General features: G+C 34.9%; 1 protein-coding gene across 1 annotated transcript in view; it reads left to right on the forward strand.

Moving 5' to 3' along the window:
* The window catches only part of prkcaa (protein kinase C, alpha, a), a 107,286-nt gene that overhangs the window by 27,747 nt on the left and 61,263 nt on the right, over positions 1-18,276 (forward strand). Inside the window, exon 3 of the mRNA XM_016514894.1 lies at positions 10,994-11,076. Within this exon, the coding sequence (XP_016370380.1) occupies positions 10,994-11,076 (83 nt within the window). The remainder of the gene's footprint in view (positions 1-10,993; positions 11,077-18,276) is intronic.

Here is an 18,276-nt window from a genome sequence, read left to right on the forward strand (position 1 = left end):
AATGTGACTATTAGCTTAACAGCTGTATTCCTTGTTTGCTAGCTACCTATGCACATACAGCATACAATGTTAAAAATGTTCTACATTATGAACCTTAACCCAAAAACCTTTAGCTATACACTGTAGATAATTGTGACCCTGCCTGTGGAAACCCAAGTATTTTTTTTTTAAACAGTGGATGAGTAATTCACTCCTTGATTCGCTTAATAAAAGCCTCCTTGGAGATCGTTTTGACAGACATGTTTATCGTGTATTATTTTCAACGTGTTTATTGCTAAGTTTAGTGTGGCAAAATAGAAGCGCTGCCGTAATTCGCGTGCAGTGTATCTGGTTGCCATGACAACCTCATGCGCTTCTTGCTGCTGCTCTATGTAATTAGTTTGTGAATTTGTAGATTTTCTATAGTAAAACTAAAATGTGTTTAAAAGTGTGACTGACCAAATCGTCCGGCTCGGTTTGCCCCCCCCCTCGAACTCGAAGGCATCTCTAACTTGACAGTTTACCATCTGATCTCACTCAGTGACTCTAGGCTACATAGAACGGGACGAAACCATGCAGTGAATGGGGGGAGATAATTTTGTCGGAAATGCAGAAATAAGCCATAATTTTGTTTTATTTGTAACTCTTTGGTAGATACATTTATAATTTCTATTACATTACTGCTACTATTGTTACTACTAATAAAACAGATCTCTGGGGACCCCAAAAGTGCGTGGGCCCTTAGAATCATCCTAACTTTCCCCCCCTTAGCGGCGCCCCTGTGTGTGTGTGTGTGTGTGTGTGTGTGTGTGTGCGCGTGTGTGTATGTGTGTGTGCATGGATGATATGTTTTGTTTGGCTATGCAAATGTGATTTACAGCAGGATATCTGCTTGTCACGATACCAATAGGAGGACAGCTTTTCTAGCACACTAAAAAGTAGTTTGATTAGCAGTTTTTTTTTCTTTTTCAGTTTGTTGATGTATCTCTGATTGAAACATGAAGTTAGAGCATTTAGTTTATGTCACAGCCCGGAAAGACACACTTGACAGTTGACACCTTGTGACAGCCACAATTGTAATAAAACTACCTAGAAAAAAGTCAAATAGTACAACAGTGATCATGTTTAAAAATGGTGGTGATGTGTAGTTTGAAAAGTTTGTAATGTTGGTGTAGGCCTATGGCTCCAATGTTCTCCTCCACAGTGCCTTTTATAACATCAACCTGTTTGCAATGTTTGACCTCCTCCATAGCGACTCTTTGTAAACATCAAATGGGTCTTATATACGTCTTTCACGAGACACAAAAGAGAACTCAATTCGGTATGCACTGGGTTCTGTTTTATGATTTGATACAAATGTATTATTAAAGACGTGTGGTAATTAAATTAATTCATAAAGTTTTACACTTTAATCAGTCTTTTAAAATATAATCAAATGAAAATACAACAATTGCTTTTATTTTTTGAATCTTTATTTGTACATTGTTGTGTTGCATTGCATTATATGTTTTTATGATGAAAACTATGTAGCTTTAATCATAAAACTAAACATTTAAATATCATCTTGCTTAGACAAATTATTGGGAGATATAGAGTGACAACTTATATATGCATTTTATGTAAGTAGTCTGCTATACTGTTATAAAGTATAAAGTATAATACTGTTACATTACAAGCTATTAAAATTTCGTCTCACGTTTTGGTCATAAATATAAGCAAATGCATCAGATTGCATATTTTTGCACAGTTTTGTTCACTGTATAAAATCAAGGTGTTTTTCTTCTCGAGTATGAGCTCTGTATTTTCCTACATTATACTATATGAGCCATAAAAACCTCAATATCAAATATGATATTCCACAAAAAAAATAAAAAAAAATTTAATTTATTATTTAGATCTTGTTCACATTTGAAGTACATAGGATCATATTGATGTGTTATTAATTTGGCTTGTCTTTGCTCATTTTAGCCCCTCTGTGGCCCCTCCTTTTGAACTCATTTCTACTATTGCCACTGCTTGAATGGAGCATTGGTGTGTGTGTGTGTGTGTGTGTGTGTGTGTGTGAGTGGTTCATTGAGTGTGTGTTGATAAATGGTGTCAGGCATGTTAATCTCTCCTGTTAAGCTTACACAGCTGAACGGATTTGAGGAGTGCCAGAACTCGCAGTCCAGCTTTACACTGCACTTACAGGAGCACAGGAGAGACTATGCAAATCCAAGAACAATCATACACTTACTCTTCAATTATCCTTCAGCTTTGATCAAATAGTGCTAACACTAAAAACTGCTGAGCCCAAAAAGATGCATAAAATCTGAACACAAACTGTACATCAGAAACAATCGCATAAAGACTTCCAATTATGCTATCTGTGATACGTGTAGTTAGTGTTAGCGATATGGATTATGCAGAAGTTACTAGTGCCCTGTAAAAAAAATTTACATTTCAACACTTTATAATAAGTATATATGTGTGTGTATATGTATATATATATATGTGTATATGTATATGTATGTGTGATTCCAAAAAAATCAGCTTATCTTCATTAAGATACATTCATGTGTAATATGATCTGAAACATCAGTCAGTCAAGCGTTTTTATGGATGAACTTGTGTAATTAGAACTAAAACGTGGTAACCATGTATGAATGAAAAGAACACCTCTGGTGTGACTTTAAATGCAGACCTTGGGCAAAAAACTATAAATCAATATTAAAAAAAAAAAAATGTTTTAACCTTTCCTTATACACAGAGGCATTGTTGTGTAAGAATAGAAAAGGGTCCTGTCCAAACTATTGGTATAAAATTAGAAGCACACAATTCCCTAGAATATCATTATATGCTTAAACATTAAGATTTGTACTCATTGAATGGAGCATTGGTGTGTGTGTGTGTGTGTGTGTGTGTGTGTGTGAGTGGTTCATTGAGTGTGTGTTGATAAATGGTGTCAGGCATGTTAATCTCTCCTGTTAAGCTTACACAGCTGAACGGATTTGAGGAGTGCCAGAACTCGCAGTCCAGCTTTACACTGCACTTACAGGAGCACAGGAGAGACTATGCAAATCCAAGAACAATCATACACTTACTCTTCAATTATCCTTCAGCTTTGATCAAATAGTGCTAACACTAAAAACTGCTGAGCCCAAAAAGATGCATAAAATCTGAACACAAACTGTACATCAGAAACAATCGCATAAAGACTTCCAATTATGCTATCTGTGATACGTGTAGTTAGTGTTAGCGATATGGATTATGCAGAAGTTACTAGTGCCCTGTAAAAAAAATTTACATTTCAACACTTTATAATAAGTATATATGTGTGTGTATATGTATATATATATATGTGTATATGTATATGTATGTGTGATTCCAAAAAAATCAGCTTATCTTCATTAAGATACATTCATGTGTAATATGATCTGAAACATCAGTCAGTCAAGCGTTTTTATGGATGAACTTGTGTAATTAGAACTAAAACGTGGTAACCATGTATGAATGAAAATGTATGAATGCATATTTGTCATTTTAACAGAACTTAGGACTGGTGGTGCTTGAGACATTGTTGGTCATTCAGTTTTTCTGTAAAAAACTTAACAATAATACTGAAAATATAATAATACTACTTATTCTACTGCTACTAATACCAATATAAAACTCACTAAGATCTGATGAGCTGCTGGGTTAATGAATATTAATCATGTTGTCTGCATTCGCTTGAACTGATTTGCTGAAATCAAAACAGTGACTGTAATAGGCGATGCCAGCCAATGAAACTGAGCGCTCTCAGCTAAGCGACGGTGAGTCAGGCGCATATGTAAAGAATTAGATGCGTTTTTTTATACTTTGTTTTTTTGCTCATTGTATCCTAACTCTAACTGATGTATTTAAACAATGTGTTCTCATAAGTATTTGTTTGTAGTACATAATTTACATTTACTTACATTTGCATAGACACGAAAACATACAGCATTTATGTTTTACATAATTACCGTCACTGTACAGCACACTATATAGTTAATAAAAAAATATTAAGTAAGAGTAAAGAAATGTAGTAGTGTAGTTGGGTAAAGTGAAATGATAGACATCTTTAATTTGCTTAATCCATTTGTAAACAATTTAGGAAGGTAGGTTATTGCCTTTATTTTAGTATTTTCCATTACCTAATCTAAAGTGAGAACTAATTACTTCTAATAAACCATTAACAACTCCTTTACTACTGGTTTAAAAACTGTACAGGAGTTAAGTATGGTTAAAAGTTGTTAACAAAGGATAATAAAACATTTTCTAACTCTTTACATACAAGCTTTTAAACAATAATTTGTTAACTACCATTTCCCCCCCTTTTAGAAATGCAAAAATTGACTTGTTTTCTTTTGCTGTTGAAGCAAATGTGAATGTAACATTGCTATGATTTATTGTGATGTATCTCCAAATAAGTTTTCCCTTATTCTTTACTTCTGTGTTTCAAATCTATAAGTGTAAAAAGGTCCACGTAATGATATATTATATATTAAATTCAGAAGTATAAAACTGGGCTAAGTATAAACTATAAAATATAAAAGTATAAACTATAGCTAAAAGTATAAACTATAGCACAAATGGACAAAAGACCATTGAAGATACAACATTTTTTATGTTTGCCACAACTATAGTGCCACCTATTGTCTGATGGACACCACATTTTACATATTACATTTTAATCATCATAATTGTACAGAAGGTGTCAAGTTCTTTGAAAACTAGGTGTTTAATTCAGGAGTTACATACTTTTTTAGTAAAATATGCCATGGCCATAACTGGTAAACGTTCTGGGAAAGACTGAATTCAACATGTTTTTGATAACTATTGAACTCCAAAGAATCTTCCTAGACAGTTTTGGTTACAAAAGTAGATTTTTAACATAAGTATGTTGTGTAATATTATTGATCATTGTGTGCTTTGTAATGTTTAATGAGGTTGTGCATGAAAAATACACATTTTATTTGGCAAATATTAAAATCTCAAAGTACTGAGAAACACAGATTTACTGTGAAGACCTGTCAAATTTATTCGATTTAAAACTAGTTTGTTGAGTTTTTAAGATAATTCTGAAATGGGCTTGAAGTAAAGATTGTTAAATGTACACTCAGAAGTAATACCCGTAAAGATATGATAAATATTTTATGCATAAGGGTTTCATTATTCCATTTCCGCATTCATCACTTATGTCTGATCGTTTTGGCACATAGACACATCTATGCAGATTCCATTTGTGCAGTGGTCTAGGGCCACTGAGACGGGAGCCAGAAAGCAGCCCACACAACAGGAAACAGAAAATGCGTTAAAGTGTTTTTTTCATTATTGCCTTTCATGATGTGGAGGGGAACATTTATTTTTATGTTCTGATGTGAATGTGGTTGAGATTAGCATTGATTTGAAATATGACTATTTGTGTTATTATTCCCTCAGCTTGAGTGCCATAATGGTCATATCAAGATGAGACATCTCTGTTACTGTGACATTGATGTCTAATTCTCTGACAGCAATTTTGTAATGCTTAATTTTTTAGATGGTCTTATGTAACACCAACTGTAGGGCCTTTATTTCCTCTGGAAATCTGGATATCTGACATCCATCCATCCATCCATTCTTCAAACCTTGTCCTATGTAGGATGCTGGAGCTTACCCAGCATCTCGGGCCGAAGGCAGGGAAACACCCTGGACAGATGGCCAGTCTATCACAGGGCTAACACAGACATACACACTTTCACACTCATGCCTACAGGCAATTTTAATGTCTCATATCACTTGACCTGCATGCCTTTGAATTATGGGGAAACCGTACTGAGGTGGCAGTGCTACGCACTGAGCTGCCAGATATCTGACTTGTTCCTGCAAAAATGTATGTGTCCCTTACATTTAGGTTTAGTTTATATCCAGCTAGTCACATTAATGTATTTGTTATCCAGTGAAGCTGCATATTTAAAGCTGTGACGTGAGAAAGCACATTGATATGTTCATGTAGCCGATAGAAATTCTGCCGTGCCACAGAGCACCATTTACATATCTTTCCATTCAATTACATTACATTTGTCCCAAATTGTTATTAATGTACATAATGACTTCACCCTTGGCTGGAAGATTGTGTATTGTGCATTTTTCAGTGAAACGTTTGTCTTTTTGTGGCTCTAATAAAGTCTGTATGCTTCATTTAGATAGCTATAATATAGTTTGTGCTTTCTCTTTCCATTTTGCGGTTTTATTTTAAACACCGAACTTCAAACTCATCTATGCCACTTTGTTCATTTTTGAAGTAAACCTCAAATAAACTGTTTTGGACCACTGCTTGAATTTAACACGATGTGTGTGTTACCTGCGAGTTGTCCTAGACTAGAGTTGTCTTGTGTTTTTTTGCTTGGTGTGTGACTAATAGGGCTGTGCGATATTAAAGAAAAATGCGATATGCGATAACTCATTAAATAACGTCTCGGTTACGTATGTAACCCTCGTTCCCTGAAGGAGGGAACGGAGACGTCACGTCGGATGACCGACGAATTGGGATCTCGCTTAGAGGGACCAATCTACTTCGAGTGTAAACTAAACGAGCCAATGCACATTGGCATGCGATTATTGCATCCAGCTGCCGCTGATCACAGCGTGAGTATAAGTAGGCAGCAGATGCAGCGCATATTCAGGTTTTCACTGAGGAGCCGAGCCGGTGACCCGGCCGCTCAGCGGTGGTACAGGAGCTGTGGCGACGGGACGTGACGTCTCCGTTCCCTCCTTCAGGGAACGAGGGTTACCATACGTAACCGAGACATTCCCTTTCAGTCGGTCACTCTCGACGTCACGTCGGATGACCGACGAAATTGGGATCTCGCTTAGAGAGACCAATCCACTTCGAGTGTAAACTAAACGAGCCAATGCACATTGGCATGCGATTATTGCATCCAGCTGCCACTGATCACAGCGTGAGTATAAGTAGGCAGCAGATGCAGCGCATATTCAGCTTTTCGCTTCGGAGCCGAGCGATCACATCGTTCTCCTCCTGACTACTCTACTGAGAGAAAAAGACTGAACGAGTTCAGCGCGCTCTTAGAGAGCTCTTCGTGTTGGCGGTTCATTCTGATTCTAATAAGAAAGCACCCCTACAACAACTTCTGAAAGTGAACGGTATGTGTTTTACTCGAGCATTACATAAAAATGTCATTTTAACATGAGTTTAGGAACTGAATAATAAAAAAGAAAAAGAAAACACCGCTTAGTATTTACTCTTTGAATTCAATATGTACTGATTCTTATTTAAGCTACAAAAGTTATTTAGGTAAGAGCAGTAAGTGATTTTCTCTGTCTTTTGTTCATGGCCCCAAAAATTGCAAGCTGTAGCGATATGCATATTGCGATATGTACATTTGCGATATTTCGATAATTTCGATATATTGCACAGCCCTAGTGACTAACATATTTTGTTTGATTAGATAATCATCAAGTGTTCTAAAATAGAAGCAAATAAAGTGTGAGAGTATACATACAATATACATATGTAATATAATTTCAATGATATGGCCTTTGTGTAGATATTTAAAGATGGCCATCTTTAAGCATTACAAGCAATTTGTGTCCATTTGTAACATTAACTAAGATTAATAAACGCTGTAAAATTATTGAGTATGTTAATTCAACATTTGCAAATTCATTTTTAAATTTTAAAGTTGCATCTGTTAACATCAGTCAGTGAACTATGAACTAACTTTAATCAATATATATTTACAAAGTATGGTTCAGTACTTTTTTTTTTTTTGGTTAAATAATAAAGCACTATTTTAGTTTTGGTTCAATATCCATTTTAAAACTATCGGTTGATTAATCTGTATCAGCCAGTGTGGTCCAACCTATCGGTCGACCTCTGATATTTTGCCATATCACCCAGCCCTACTTTTTTCTGGTTAAAGAAAGTTCACCACACATGAAGTGGTCAACATGGTATACATGCAAAACAAATGAACTTGTTAAATATCTTTGCAGAAACTATGTATGAAATATTAAGGCAAATATTATAAAAATCTGTCATAAACATATCCTATGTTCAGAATAATATAAAAAAGGTAAAATGCTAAATATTTCTTAGCCAAAATGTAGACATTCGGTTTTAGAGGTCAACTCAAAAATTCAAAATAACTAAAAGTATAACATCAGTATTAGGATATTATTAAAAGTAAATGCTTTGTAAAAACAAAGAAAATAATAGCACCTTTCCGCCTGTGATCATCATTCAAACATGAAATGCTTCAAATGCTGTGCATTATCCAGTCACTTTGACAAAGACTGAAACAAGTCCAAGCAGTGCAAGGAGTGTAACACCAAACAGCACAGGTGAGAGTTCATCACGAGAAGCTTCTATTTAGATGATGGACTCACTTCATTCACCACCAGTGATGAGGTCATGCCGTTCTTGAAACAGGCAGAAGAAACAGCCTCCAACAGCCATACAGTATGTAGAAGCATCTGCCTCTGAAGACTTGGCTAAAGGTGTGGGAAAGATTTGCAGTTACCATCAGATCACTTACAAAATCAGATTGAATTGGAAATCCAATCATTTGGAGACCATGTGTCATTAGCTTAATGTTATCTCATCAATCTCATTTACATTGTATATGCACTGTATACGCCAACAGACACTGACAAACGGAAACAGACATGTTCATATGGTTCGTCAGATCAAAGTGTTAATAAATTTAGTTTAATTGTACTGGGGCATTTCTATGCCCCCTTATCTTGAATTTTTATTTTATTTACATTTTTTTTTTTTAATGGGGGGTTAAATTTGTTTATGTTGGTGGCATTTTCGCCTTAAGCCCATTTAATTTCATACCCTGGTCTCTACCAATATCGAATCGGTAAGTTTAATTTAACTTTAAAAAAAAAAAAACAGTGCCGTTACCAGCTCACTACTGAGAAATGTTGTTTCAGTCGTTAAACAATTTTATTGATAAGTCACAGGTTAGCACTGATAAGTTTCTGTGTGCTCGAGTGCTCCTCTGTGTGTGCTTGAGTGTCTGTATGTGCAGAGACAGAAGAGCACAACAGATAGAACAGGCTTTACATAATACAATTTAGTAAGGAAAATATTGAAATTGTAATTTTAATCCTATTTTTTGTCTTATTCGTTGGCTTGGTCAGTGTCTTGGAATGGCCTTTTAAATAACTGAAATTATTTAGCTAAGTGAAATGGAAGTGAAATGCTGTCGAGAGACCTGGAACTACTTCATAACTGTATGTTTACTGGATAATAATTGCAAACCTTGAAACATTTATCAACCAATCAAAATCAAACGTTCAGTAGCCCTGTGGTCAATAAACAAAACAGGAAACAAGGACTCTTAAAATATTAATAACTGAGTTTTCTGCCCAGTAGACCCAGGGACAGTGTGCATTTTAACGGTTCAAGCACAGTAAGTGAATAAAGGGGATTTTACGCACAGTGCCCCTGTCCCCTGTGAGTTCTCTTTCATGGCTTACTGCGATTTGAACAGTCGAATACTCACAAAATTATATGAAAATGCTCGTCTTGTGAGTATTTGTGTAAGCACAACTGGGTATATCTTAAGCAAACATAAACATTTGGGGAAAAAATAGTATTTGTTTCGATGTATTGTATCTGTGCATTAGTGATAAAAGCCTAATAAACCCGTTGCTGTCTGTGTCACATGTTAATAATGTTAATCAAACAATAGATAAAATCACTCACTGCTGAATATGTTTTGTGACTTGAATAAGGATTAATGTATAGTGGGTACGGAAAGTATTCAGACCCCCTTAAATTTTTCACTCTTTGTTATATTGCAGCCATGGTGTAGAACCATCTCAAGGATGATCAGAGGAAATGGACAGCACCTGAGTTAAATATGTGAGTGTCACAGCAAAGGGTCTGAATAGTTAGGACCATGTGATATTTCAGTTTTTCTTTTTTAATAAATCTGCAAAAATGTCAACAATTCTGTGTTTTTCTGTCAATATGGGGTGCTGTGTGTACATTAATGAGGAAAAAAAATTAACTTAAATGATTTTAGCAAATGGCTGCAATATAACAAAGAGTGAAAAATTTATGGGTGTCTGAATACTTTCCGTACCCACTGTATATTAATTCATACAGTGGGGACTATATGGTTTTATTTTGCATTTGATACAATTATGTTGGTATAGACCAACCTGATAAACATAAAGCACTGATTATTTTATTTGTATCTTTGATGTATTGTATTTATTCATCCTATTGCTTGTAATTAGTTATTAAGACTATTAAGTTTACTTGTCTTTAGTAAGTTTGAGAACTTCCTGTTACTTTGTACTTACATTAGTTAGGCTGTTTGTTTTTGCTGTGATATACAAATTACTATTGAGTAGAGTTGTGAACTTTCACAATTTGGTACAGTATAATATCAACCTTTTATCCAGCAAAAAATAATTATATTGTAATATGATTATCATTAAATAAAATTACTCATATCGTGATTTTAGTCATATTGCCAACATGTGGAACAAACATGAATACAAATAATACATTTCTGAAAACCTGGTGTTTACAGTATGTATGTATGTATGTATGTATGTATGTATAAATACATAAATATATTTTTTTCCATCCATGTATGGCCATGGTATGTCCGTGATGTCTTTCTCTGGACAGTTGATACAATAAAAATATGTAATCTGTTATAATGCAATAATTTCTCTTTTTAAAATATGATGCTGGTGTTGATTTCACACTGAGTCAGTCTTTTGTATTAGTGTAGTCTGCTAATTTACACTTGTACATTCTTAAATTACTGATTTATTAGCATTGTCTTCCTCTGCACTGCCGCAATAAAGAATACACATATACACACAAAGCAGGAAGAGTAACAGAGTTTATTAGCTTTGTTTAGGAAACTTGGTTTGAACTGTTTGCTCATATTTTTATTTACCAGTGTTTTACAGTTATGTGTTGTTGTTTTTTTTTTGTAAATGTAACATATCACTCTCTTTCTCTCTCTGTCAGTGTGCTGCTTTGTGGTCCATAAACGTTGCCATGAATTTGTCACATTCTCATGCCCTGGAGCTGATAAAGGGCCAGACACAGATGTGAGTATGCAAATACACACACAAACAGTGGTTCTGTTCAACATTTCTCTCTCTCACTTGACATCTTTCTAAAGTATATGTGGACTCTGTAGAATCCTATTACTAGGGATATGCCGGTATCAAATTTTCATGTTGCGATTAATTGCTAATGCTTTTATCACGGTATGCGGTATTATCACGGTATTGGAATTTAGTTTTAAAAAGTGCTGTCATAATACAGTATAACAGGTTTAATAACATTTTTCTCATAACAAAAATAACTGAACATTTAAATGCAATAAAGCAATACAGAAAAATGTATAAAGTCAAAAGTTTTACACAGATTAAAGTGCAAAAGAACTATAAAGACCAATAGGTATCACTTTACAATAAGACCTCATTAGTTAACCTTAGTTAATGCATTAACATTCACAATGAGCAATAGCAACATTTGCTACAGAAGTTATTAATCCTTGTTTAAAAAATACAAGTCTTAGTTCATGTTAGCTCATTAAATAACACAGTTGCAACTTTAGATTTTAACAACCTGTTATTAAATATTGGAATACCTAAGATTAATGAATGTTCAGAAGAATTTTTCATTGGCAGTTTATGTTAACTAATGAATTAACTAATGTTAACTAATGAAGCCCTAATGTAAAGTGTGACCGAACAATAAAGAATCAAAACACTTTCAAACAATATCTAGGGCATGTTGTAGTCCAGATTAAAATGTAAAAAAAAGTTTGAAAATAAATAGCCTATTAAGTCTAAATATGTAAGTATTTGGCGCTGTGATGAACATCATAGCAAATACACAAATCTGAATGGCTGTTTAAATCATTTAAACACCTTTCAGAAACAGAAAGTAGTGCAGCTGCTTTGTTTACAGGGTTTCCGGGGTAAAGGCTGCATTTAAATGAATGATTATATTATTATTATTATCATTTCTGCAGTTTAGCGCCATCTGCTGTCAGAGAGTGAAAGTGCGCTTTCATCCAGAGCGTCTCTCACATGTTCCGCCATGTGCTTCTCGTCCGCGCTTGTTTACATCAGAGTGCGCACGCGTCTTTCACGCAGCATACAGCGGTGTTGTGCATTTTGACCAGTTGATGGGAAAAGTATTCTTAAAATGCATTCAAAATTCTGAATAATTTGTAATATATAATTATTCACGTTATTTAGAAGTGCCCACGATAACAATATCGTGCATATTCATTACCGTGATATATCGCATTACCGAATACCGGCACAAGTCTACCTATTACACAGGTAGGCTACTGACCTCAGCTACAAATGTATGTTTGTGTCATAGCTCACTTGATAAAATAATGTTCATCTTGCAAAAGACATGTTAGCACTTACATCAAACACTTAGTTTAAAAGAACATTAAAGGTTTAAATATTATATTAAACAACTTGAAGTATGTGACTTTAATGGTGTTCAGATACTTTCTCCTATCCCCTTTGTGTGGGGGTGTGCAGAGAGAACTATAAGTAAACCATTCATAGGTGAGCTGAGGGCGGGACTGACTGGTGGCGTATTCAGAAAGCTATTTTGAAAGCAATGTTTATTTTTACAGTTCTTCACAGTGGCACAGAAATTACTTCAGCTCTCAATCAACATCTATGGTTGTCAGTTATGTCTCTTTTTTCAGTTTGAGTTAACAGTAATGTTTTAACTATTTCAAAATTTAATGGTCTACTAAAATTGTCCCATATGATTTGTAATTGTTACATTTATGAATTCACTATAAATAGTTTTTTTTGTAGTCAATTTTGCAGATAATGTGTCTCAGATTATTACTCTAAGTAAACATTTTCTATAATACATGACCTTAAATATGTGTACTTGTAAGTGGTGTGTGTGAACTCTCTTGACAAGTGGTGTAGTGGTGGAGTAACTAGAGATAATGTCAGAATGTCATTCAAGCTTCTGAGACACTCCTTTTTATAGAGCACAGCATGGACGACTGTCATACTGTAGCTGTGGAATAAATTCTCAGTGAGAACTGTTTACAGAATCTGTGCATAGACTGGGTTTCTGTGTAAACGTTTTAATCACATGCTCAGTGTTTAAAGTCTGAGCAGATTTTGCGAAGGGCAAAATATGCACACACGCACACAGCCTGCTTCATTTTGATTAGTTGAAACTGCAGGAGTAATAGCATTGAAAATATCCTTGTGTTGCTGACTAAATGAATACCCAGCTCCTCAGAGGGGTCAGAACAACTCACATCTGTCTTGAGTAAAGAGCTTTAATTGGCTGATGATTTCCTGTTATTATATACATGTGCATACACAGAACAAGCTTGAGGCTTATTCTGACTGGCAAATAATCAAAGCCAAATGCTCTGTTTGCTAGATTAATGCTACTCATTAAAGGGATAGTTTAGCCAAAACTGAAAATTCTGTCATAATTAATCATTATTAATTAACTCACTCCCATGTTGTTCCAAACCTGTATGAGTTTCTTTCTTCTGTTGAGCACAAACAAAAAAAGATATTTTGAAGAATGTTGGTAACCGAACAGTTGACGGTAGCCATTGACTTCCATAATATGAAGAAAAACACTATGGAATCAATGGCTACAGTCAACTGTTTGTTTACCCACATTCTTCAAAATATCTTCATTTGTGTTTAACAGAAGTAAGAAACTTATACAGGTTTGGAACAAGTGTAGGGTGAGTAATGATGACAGATTTAAATTTTTTGGGGTGCACTATCCTATATACTATATAATACTACTCTGATTGGGATCTCTTTCTGAGACTGCAGGGGTTTGTTATAGTAATTCATATAGTATGGTGGCCGAGAGAGCTCAGCACTCTGCAACTTAAGAAAACACATGCATATAGAAAAAGCACCAGCAAATTAAGAAAACATCTTCATCAGTTTGACAACACACGCTCTGAAAATGCGCTGCAAAGACTCACAACATGACCAAAAACAGAAAGGTGCTGCATGTAGCACAGACCACATCGAAAATGTTTCAAGGGGACCCCAACAACCCTTAAAAAAATTAAACATGGTTTTATTACAGTAAAAGTGTAGTAATTATGTTTTTAGTGTTTACCATTTTACATTACCATTTTTATTTATTTATTTATTTGGTGATTATTACCATTTGTGTAATCAGTACCACACAAATACCATGGTTAAACTATGGTTAGTGTAATTTGTGATTATCATGGTTTAACTATAGTAACCATGTTTTTTTCTGTAGTGCGCTTCTGTATTTGCATCATGTGTCTGTGTTTGATTGTGTTGCGAGTTTTTGCAGTGCATTTCTGTATTTGGTCGCGTTGTGAGTATTTGCAGCACATGCATTGTCAAACTGATGAAGATGTTTTCTTAATTTGGTTAATTGCTTTTTTCATTTGCAGCACGTTAAGCTCTCTGTCCCCGTAACATAGACCTAAAGGTGCACTCAGTAAAATACAACACAAAACATTTAAATGATTTTGTGTTTCAGTGGAACTCAAAATTAGGTGAATGAGGAATGAGACGATAGTGATTGTCTTTAAAAATGGCAAAAACACACTAAAGTATTTCATACATGACATACTGTATGTGCACTTTCTTCAACTTCAGCTTTTTAAAAGCCCAAGCAGGTGGACTCACAATAATGGTTTGGAGTGTGTTCTGTTGAAATGGAACCACTGTTAATATTTGGAACAAGGAAAGTATTGAATATAATAAATGGGTTCCTGTCTACTCCGAACATGATGATAGGAGCGAACATTTACATGGCAAGAATCCAACAGATGTTTAATTAAGGAGGGCACACTGACTGACATAAAGCTTTTGGTTACATTGTTAATAGCAGTAAATGTACAAAACAAAACAAAAAAGAAACAATGGTTAATTTTTACAGCCGTACAGAGAACTGTTCTGCATTTCTCAGAAGTATTAAAACACATAGTAAATGCAAACATATTTTCCCTTTTTTTGTCCTTTTGTCCTTTTTTTATTACTTCTTGGCAAACCATTTACTGTACCACTTGTCATTCAACCTGACAAATGTTCTTTTCACACCTGCTGTGGATAGACCATTCACATACAATTTCTTGCATTTGGTGTGAATAGGCCTTTGTTTTATTTCTAGGAGGATTTTTTTTTTTTTTTTTTTACATGGGTGTATTTACCTTTTATAAACATATTTTCTTTGTTTGGTTTAGTCAAATCTATTTTCGTCAGCGAAATTGAGCAAAAATAGTCAATATTTTGTCTAAATATTGTCACTTAATTTTTACTTCTTGTTTATTGAAATACTATTGTATAAAATCAGTGTAACATTGCAATCATGTTGATATTGATATTCGGGGAAACATCAACCCCGTATAATGTTGCTTACCTAAATCATATTTTGTAAATATCCTTTTTTTTCTACTGCAGTATGCATCTATACATTTCTGTGAGTTACTTTGTGTGTTCTGTCTCTCTCACACACTCACTCAGACTGTGCACTCGGCACCGCTGGCAATAAAAGGATCGGCTTGGAATCGGCAAGACGTGAGACTGACCGGCCGATCACCGATCCGGGCCGGTCATGCGAAAAATTGCCCGATTCCGATCACTGGCCGCTCAATCGGTGCATCTCTAGTTAAATCTGCAGTAGACTATTTTGAGGATGTAATTCATTTAGTAGTTTATGTGCTCTTGGAAAGGTTCATACGTCAGGGGTGACAGTTGTTCATTATTATTTCCCTTAACATTGAGAAATTATCCACAGGCAGTGGAATGGAAATTAAAATCAGATGGAAGTCTCCTTGCTTCAAATGTTCTTTCAGAAGTGGAGTATGTGCTTTAACAATTGAAATATAGGAATGAAAAGTAATAATGATAAGAAATGAAACTATAATTTTCAATTAAAGGGGTCATATGATGAGATTTCAAGTTTTCCTTTCTCTTTGGAGTGTTACAAGCTCTTGGTGCATAAAGAAGATCTGTAAAGTTGCAAAGACTAAAGTCTCAAATCCAAAGAGATACTAAATGAGCCAAAAAGGGAGTATGTACACTGAGATCATTCATTCATTTATTCATTTGGGCTGGTTTTGTCTTTTACAAGAAATTGCAAGCAGGGTCTCCCTTAACTAAACTGCTGAAACCTTGTAATGAAGCCTCTGCACTAGTGGTCAACCGATATATCGCCGCAGCCGTGCACCCTGCAGCCCAAGACTGGTTGCCCACTGAAGCTAAGCAGGGTTTTCATCATTGGTGGTCTCCTCTCCACCAATGAGCTGGTGTGTGGTGGGCGCAATATGGCTGCCGTCGCATCATCCAGGTGGATGCTGCACACTGGTGGTGGAGGAGGAGATCCCCCTGACAATGTAAAGCGCTCTGAGTGCCCAGAAAAGCGCTATATAAATGTAATGAATTATTATATTATTATTATAATCCAAGGACTTGTTTATTGTTTAGACACAGTCGCCGCAAGGCTGGAGGAACAGTGTGCTTTAAACTGAGCTGCTGGAGTAGAGCTGAGTCTGATGTGGACTGAAGGAGAAAACTGCTAAAACTCTGCCATGTGTTAATATCATGCCAATCTGTCTTCAAACCTTCGGCCGATAAGTCTTTCCGTGTGGCCGATGTTTTTCAAAACGGATATCGCGTGTAGTATACTGTACCTTTTTGTATGTTCCGGTCTTATTTAATGCTGCTATATGCTGATAACCAAGCATGTAATTATACGCCTTCAGGCTTGCATTATTTTTACAATTAAACAGACAAGCAAAACGAAACAGATCAGAAACATATATCTTTATTATTAACCAACTATCCCATACTATAATTAAAACAACCTGTTGCTCTGTAAACTATATATCTATTGTACATAAAATACATGGAATTACACATACTATTTTGGACGTTAATTTATGAATATTAATTTGTTCATTAATTATGAATTTTAGAAAGGCTGCACTAAACCTTGTTCATTTGTGTTACCTTGTTTACATTTTAATTGTTTAGGTTTTATAATTTTTTGTAGATGTTTCAGGAAAAAGAAAGGCTGCACTAATTGTTACCTCAATTGTTAAATTTTTTTTAAATTTAGGTTTTAATAAATAAATTGTTTACATTTTTTTAATTTAGGTTTTATTAAATATTTATGCATAATCAATGTTCATTTAGTTTCACCAATTTTCTGCATGTCTCTCATTTACTGTAATTACATGTATTATATCGGCCTCATATCAGCCAATCGGCCAGATTGATTTCTCAATATCGGCAACGGCCATTAAAAATACCATATCAGTCGACCGCTACTCTACACCCTATAGAGTGATTTTTAACCTTAACTAAAACTTTTGATGGCAGACCTGTTGTGAGCTTGCATATATATATATTGCATAGGGATGCAATGATTCACTCAACTCACAATGCGATACTTTTCACGATATTGGTTTCACTATATGATTTTCTCACTTTTTTAACAAAATGAGATTCAAGCCATTATTACTGAAAATGTGCCCTTGTGTTATTTCTCAGACAAAATGTTACACATTTCTTTGTGAAATTGAAATATCTTTCATGTCAAATAATAAAAGTAAATTGAAATTTTTAAAATAAATCCCAAATCAAATAAATTAATAATGCAAATAAAAGAAATCTCTTCATATAAACAAACTAAGACTTTGCCTGTGCTCTTTCCTAGCTTGGATTAATTTTATTATTTATTAATTATTATTATTATTATTATTTATTTTCTTTTTTTTTAAGAAATGTCAGCATGTCCGCATTTTCCAGCAGAAAATGCATTTTGTACAGAAAATGCATTTGAAGCAAAAACAGAATGGTCTGAATTTAGTTTTGTGAAATTATGCTACATAAAATTACATAAAAGCAGACATGCTGAATGAGAACACAAATTCACTCTCTGACAGTAGGTGGCACTTATAAAACAGCAGCAATATAGCGTTTCTTTGGTTACCGCTGTAAACAAAGCAGCACTGCGCTTATAAACACTAATGTACATTATACAGAGGCAAGATGAAAAGAAAACTTTTCCGAACATATTGGGCTCTATCATACACCCAGCGCAATGCCGCAAGTGTTTTTTGCTAGTTTCAGCCCGTTGCAGTTGTCATTTTCACGTCCTGCGCCACGTAGTTTAAATAGCAAATGCATTTGCGCCCATTTGTGCGCCCATGGGCGTGCTGGTCTGATAACGAGGTGTGTTCAGGCGCATTGTTGGCGCGTTGCTATTTTGAGGCAACT

This window comes from Sinocyclocheilus rhinocerous, unplaced genomic scaffold, assembly GCF_001515625.1.
Source record: "Sinocyclocheilus rhinocerous isolate Xijiao unplaced genomic scaffold, SAMN03320098_v1.1 scaffold447, whole genome shotgun sequence".
Taxonomy (NCBI): Eukaryota; Metazoa; Chordata; class Actinopteri; order Cypriniformes; family Cyprinidae; genus Sinocyclocheilus; species Sinocyclocheilus rhinocerous.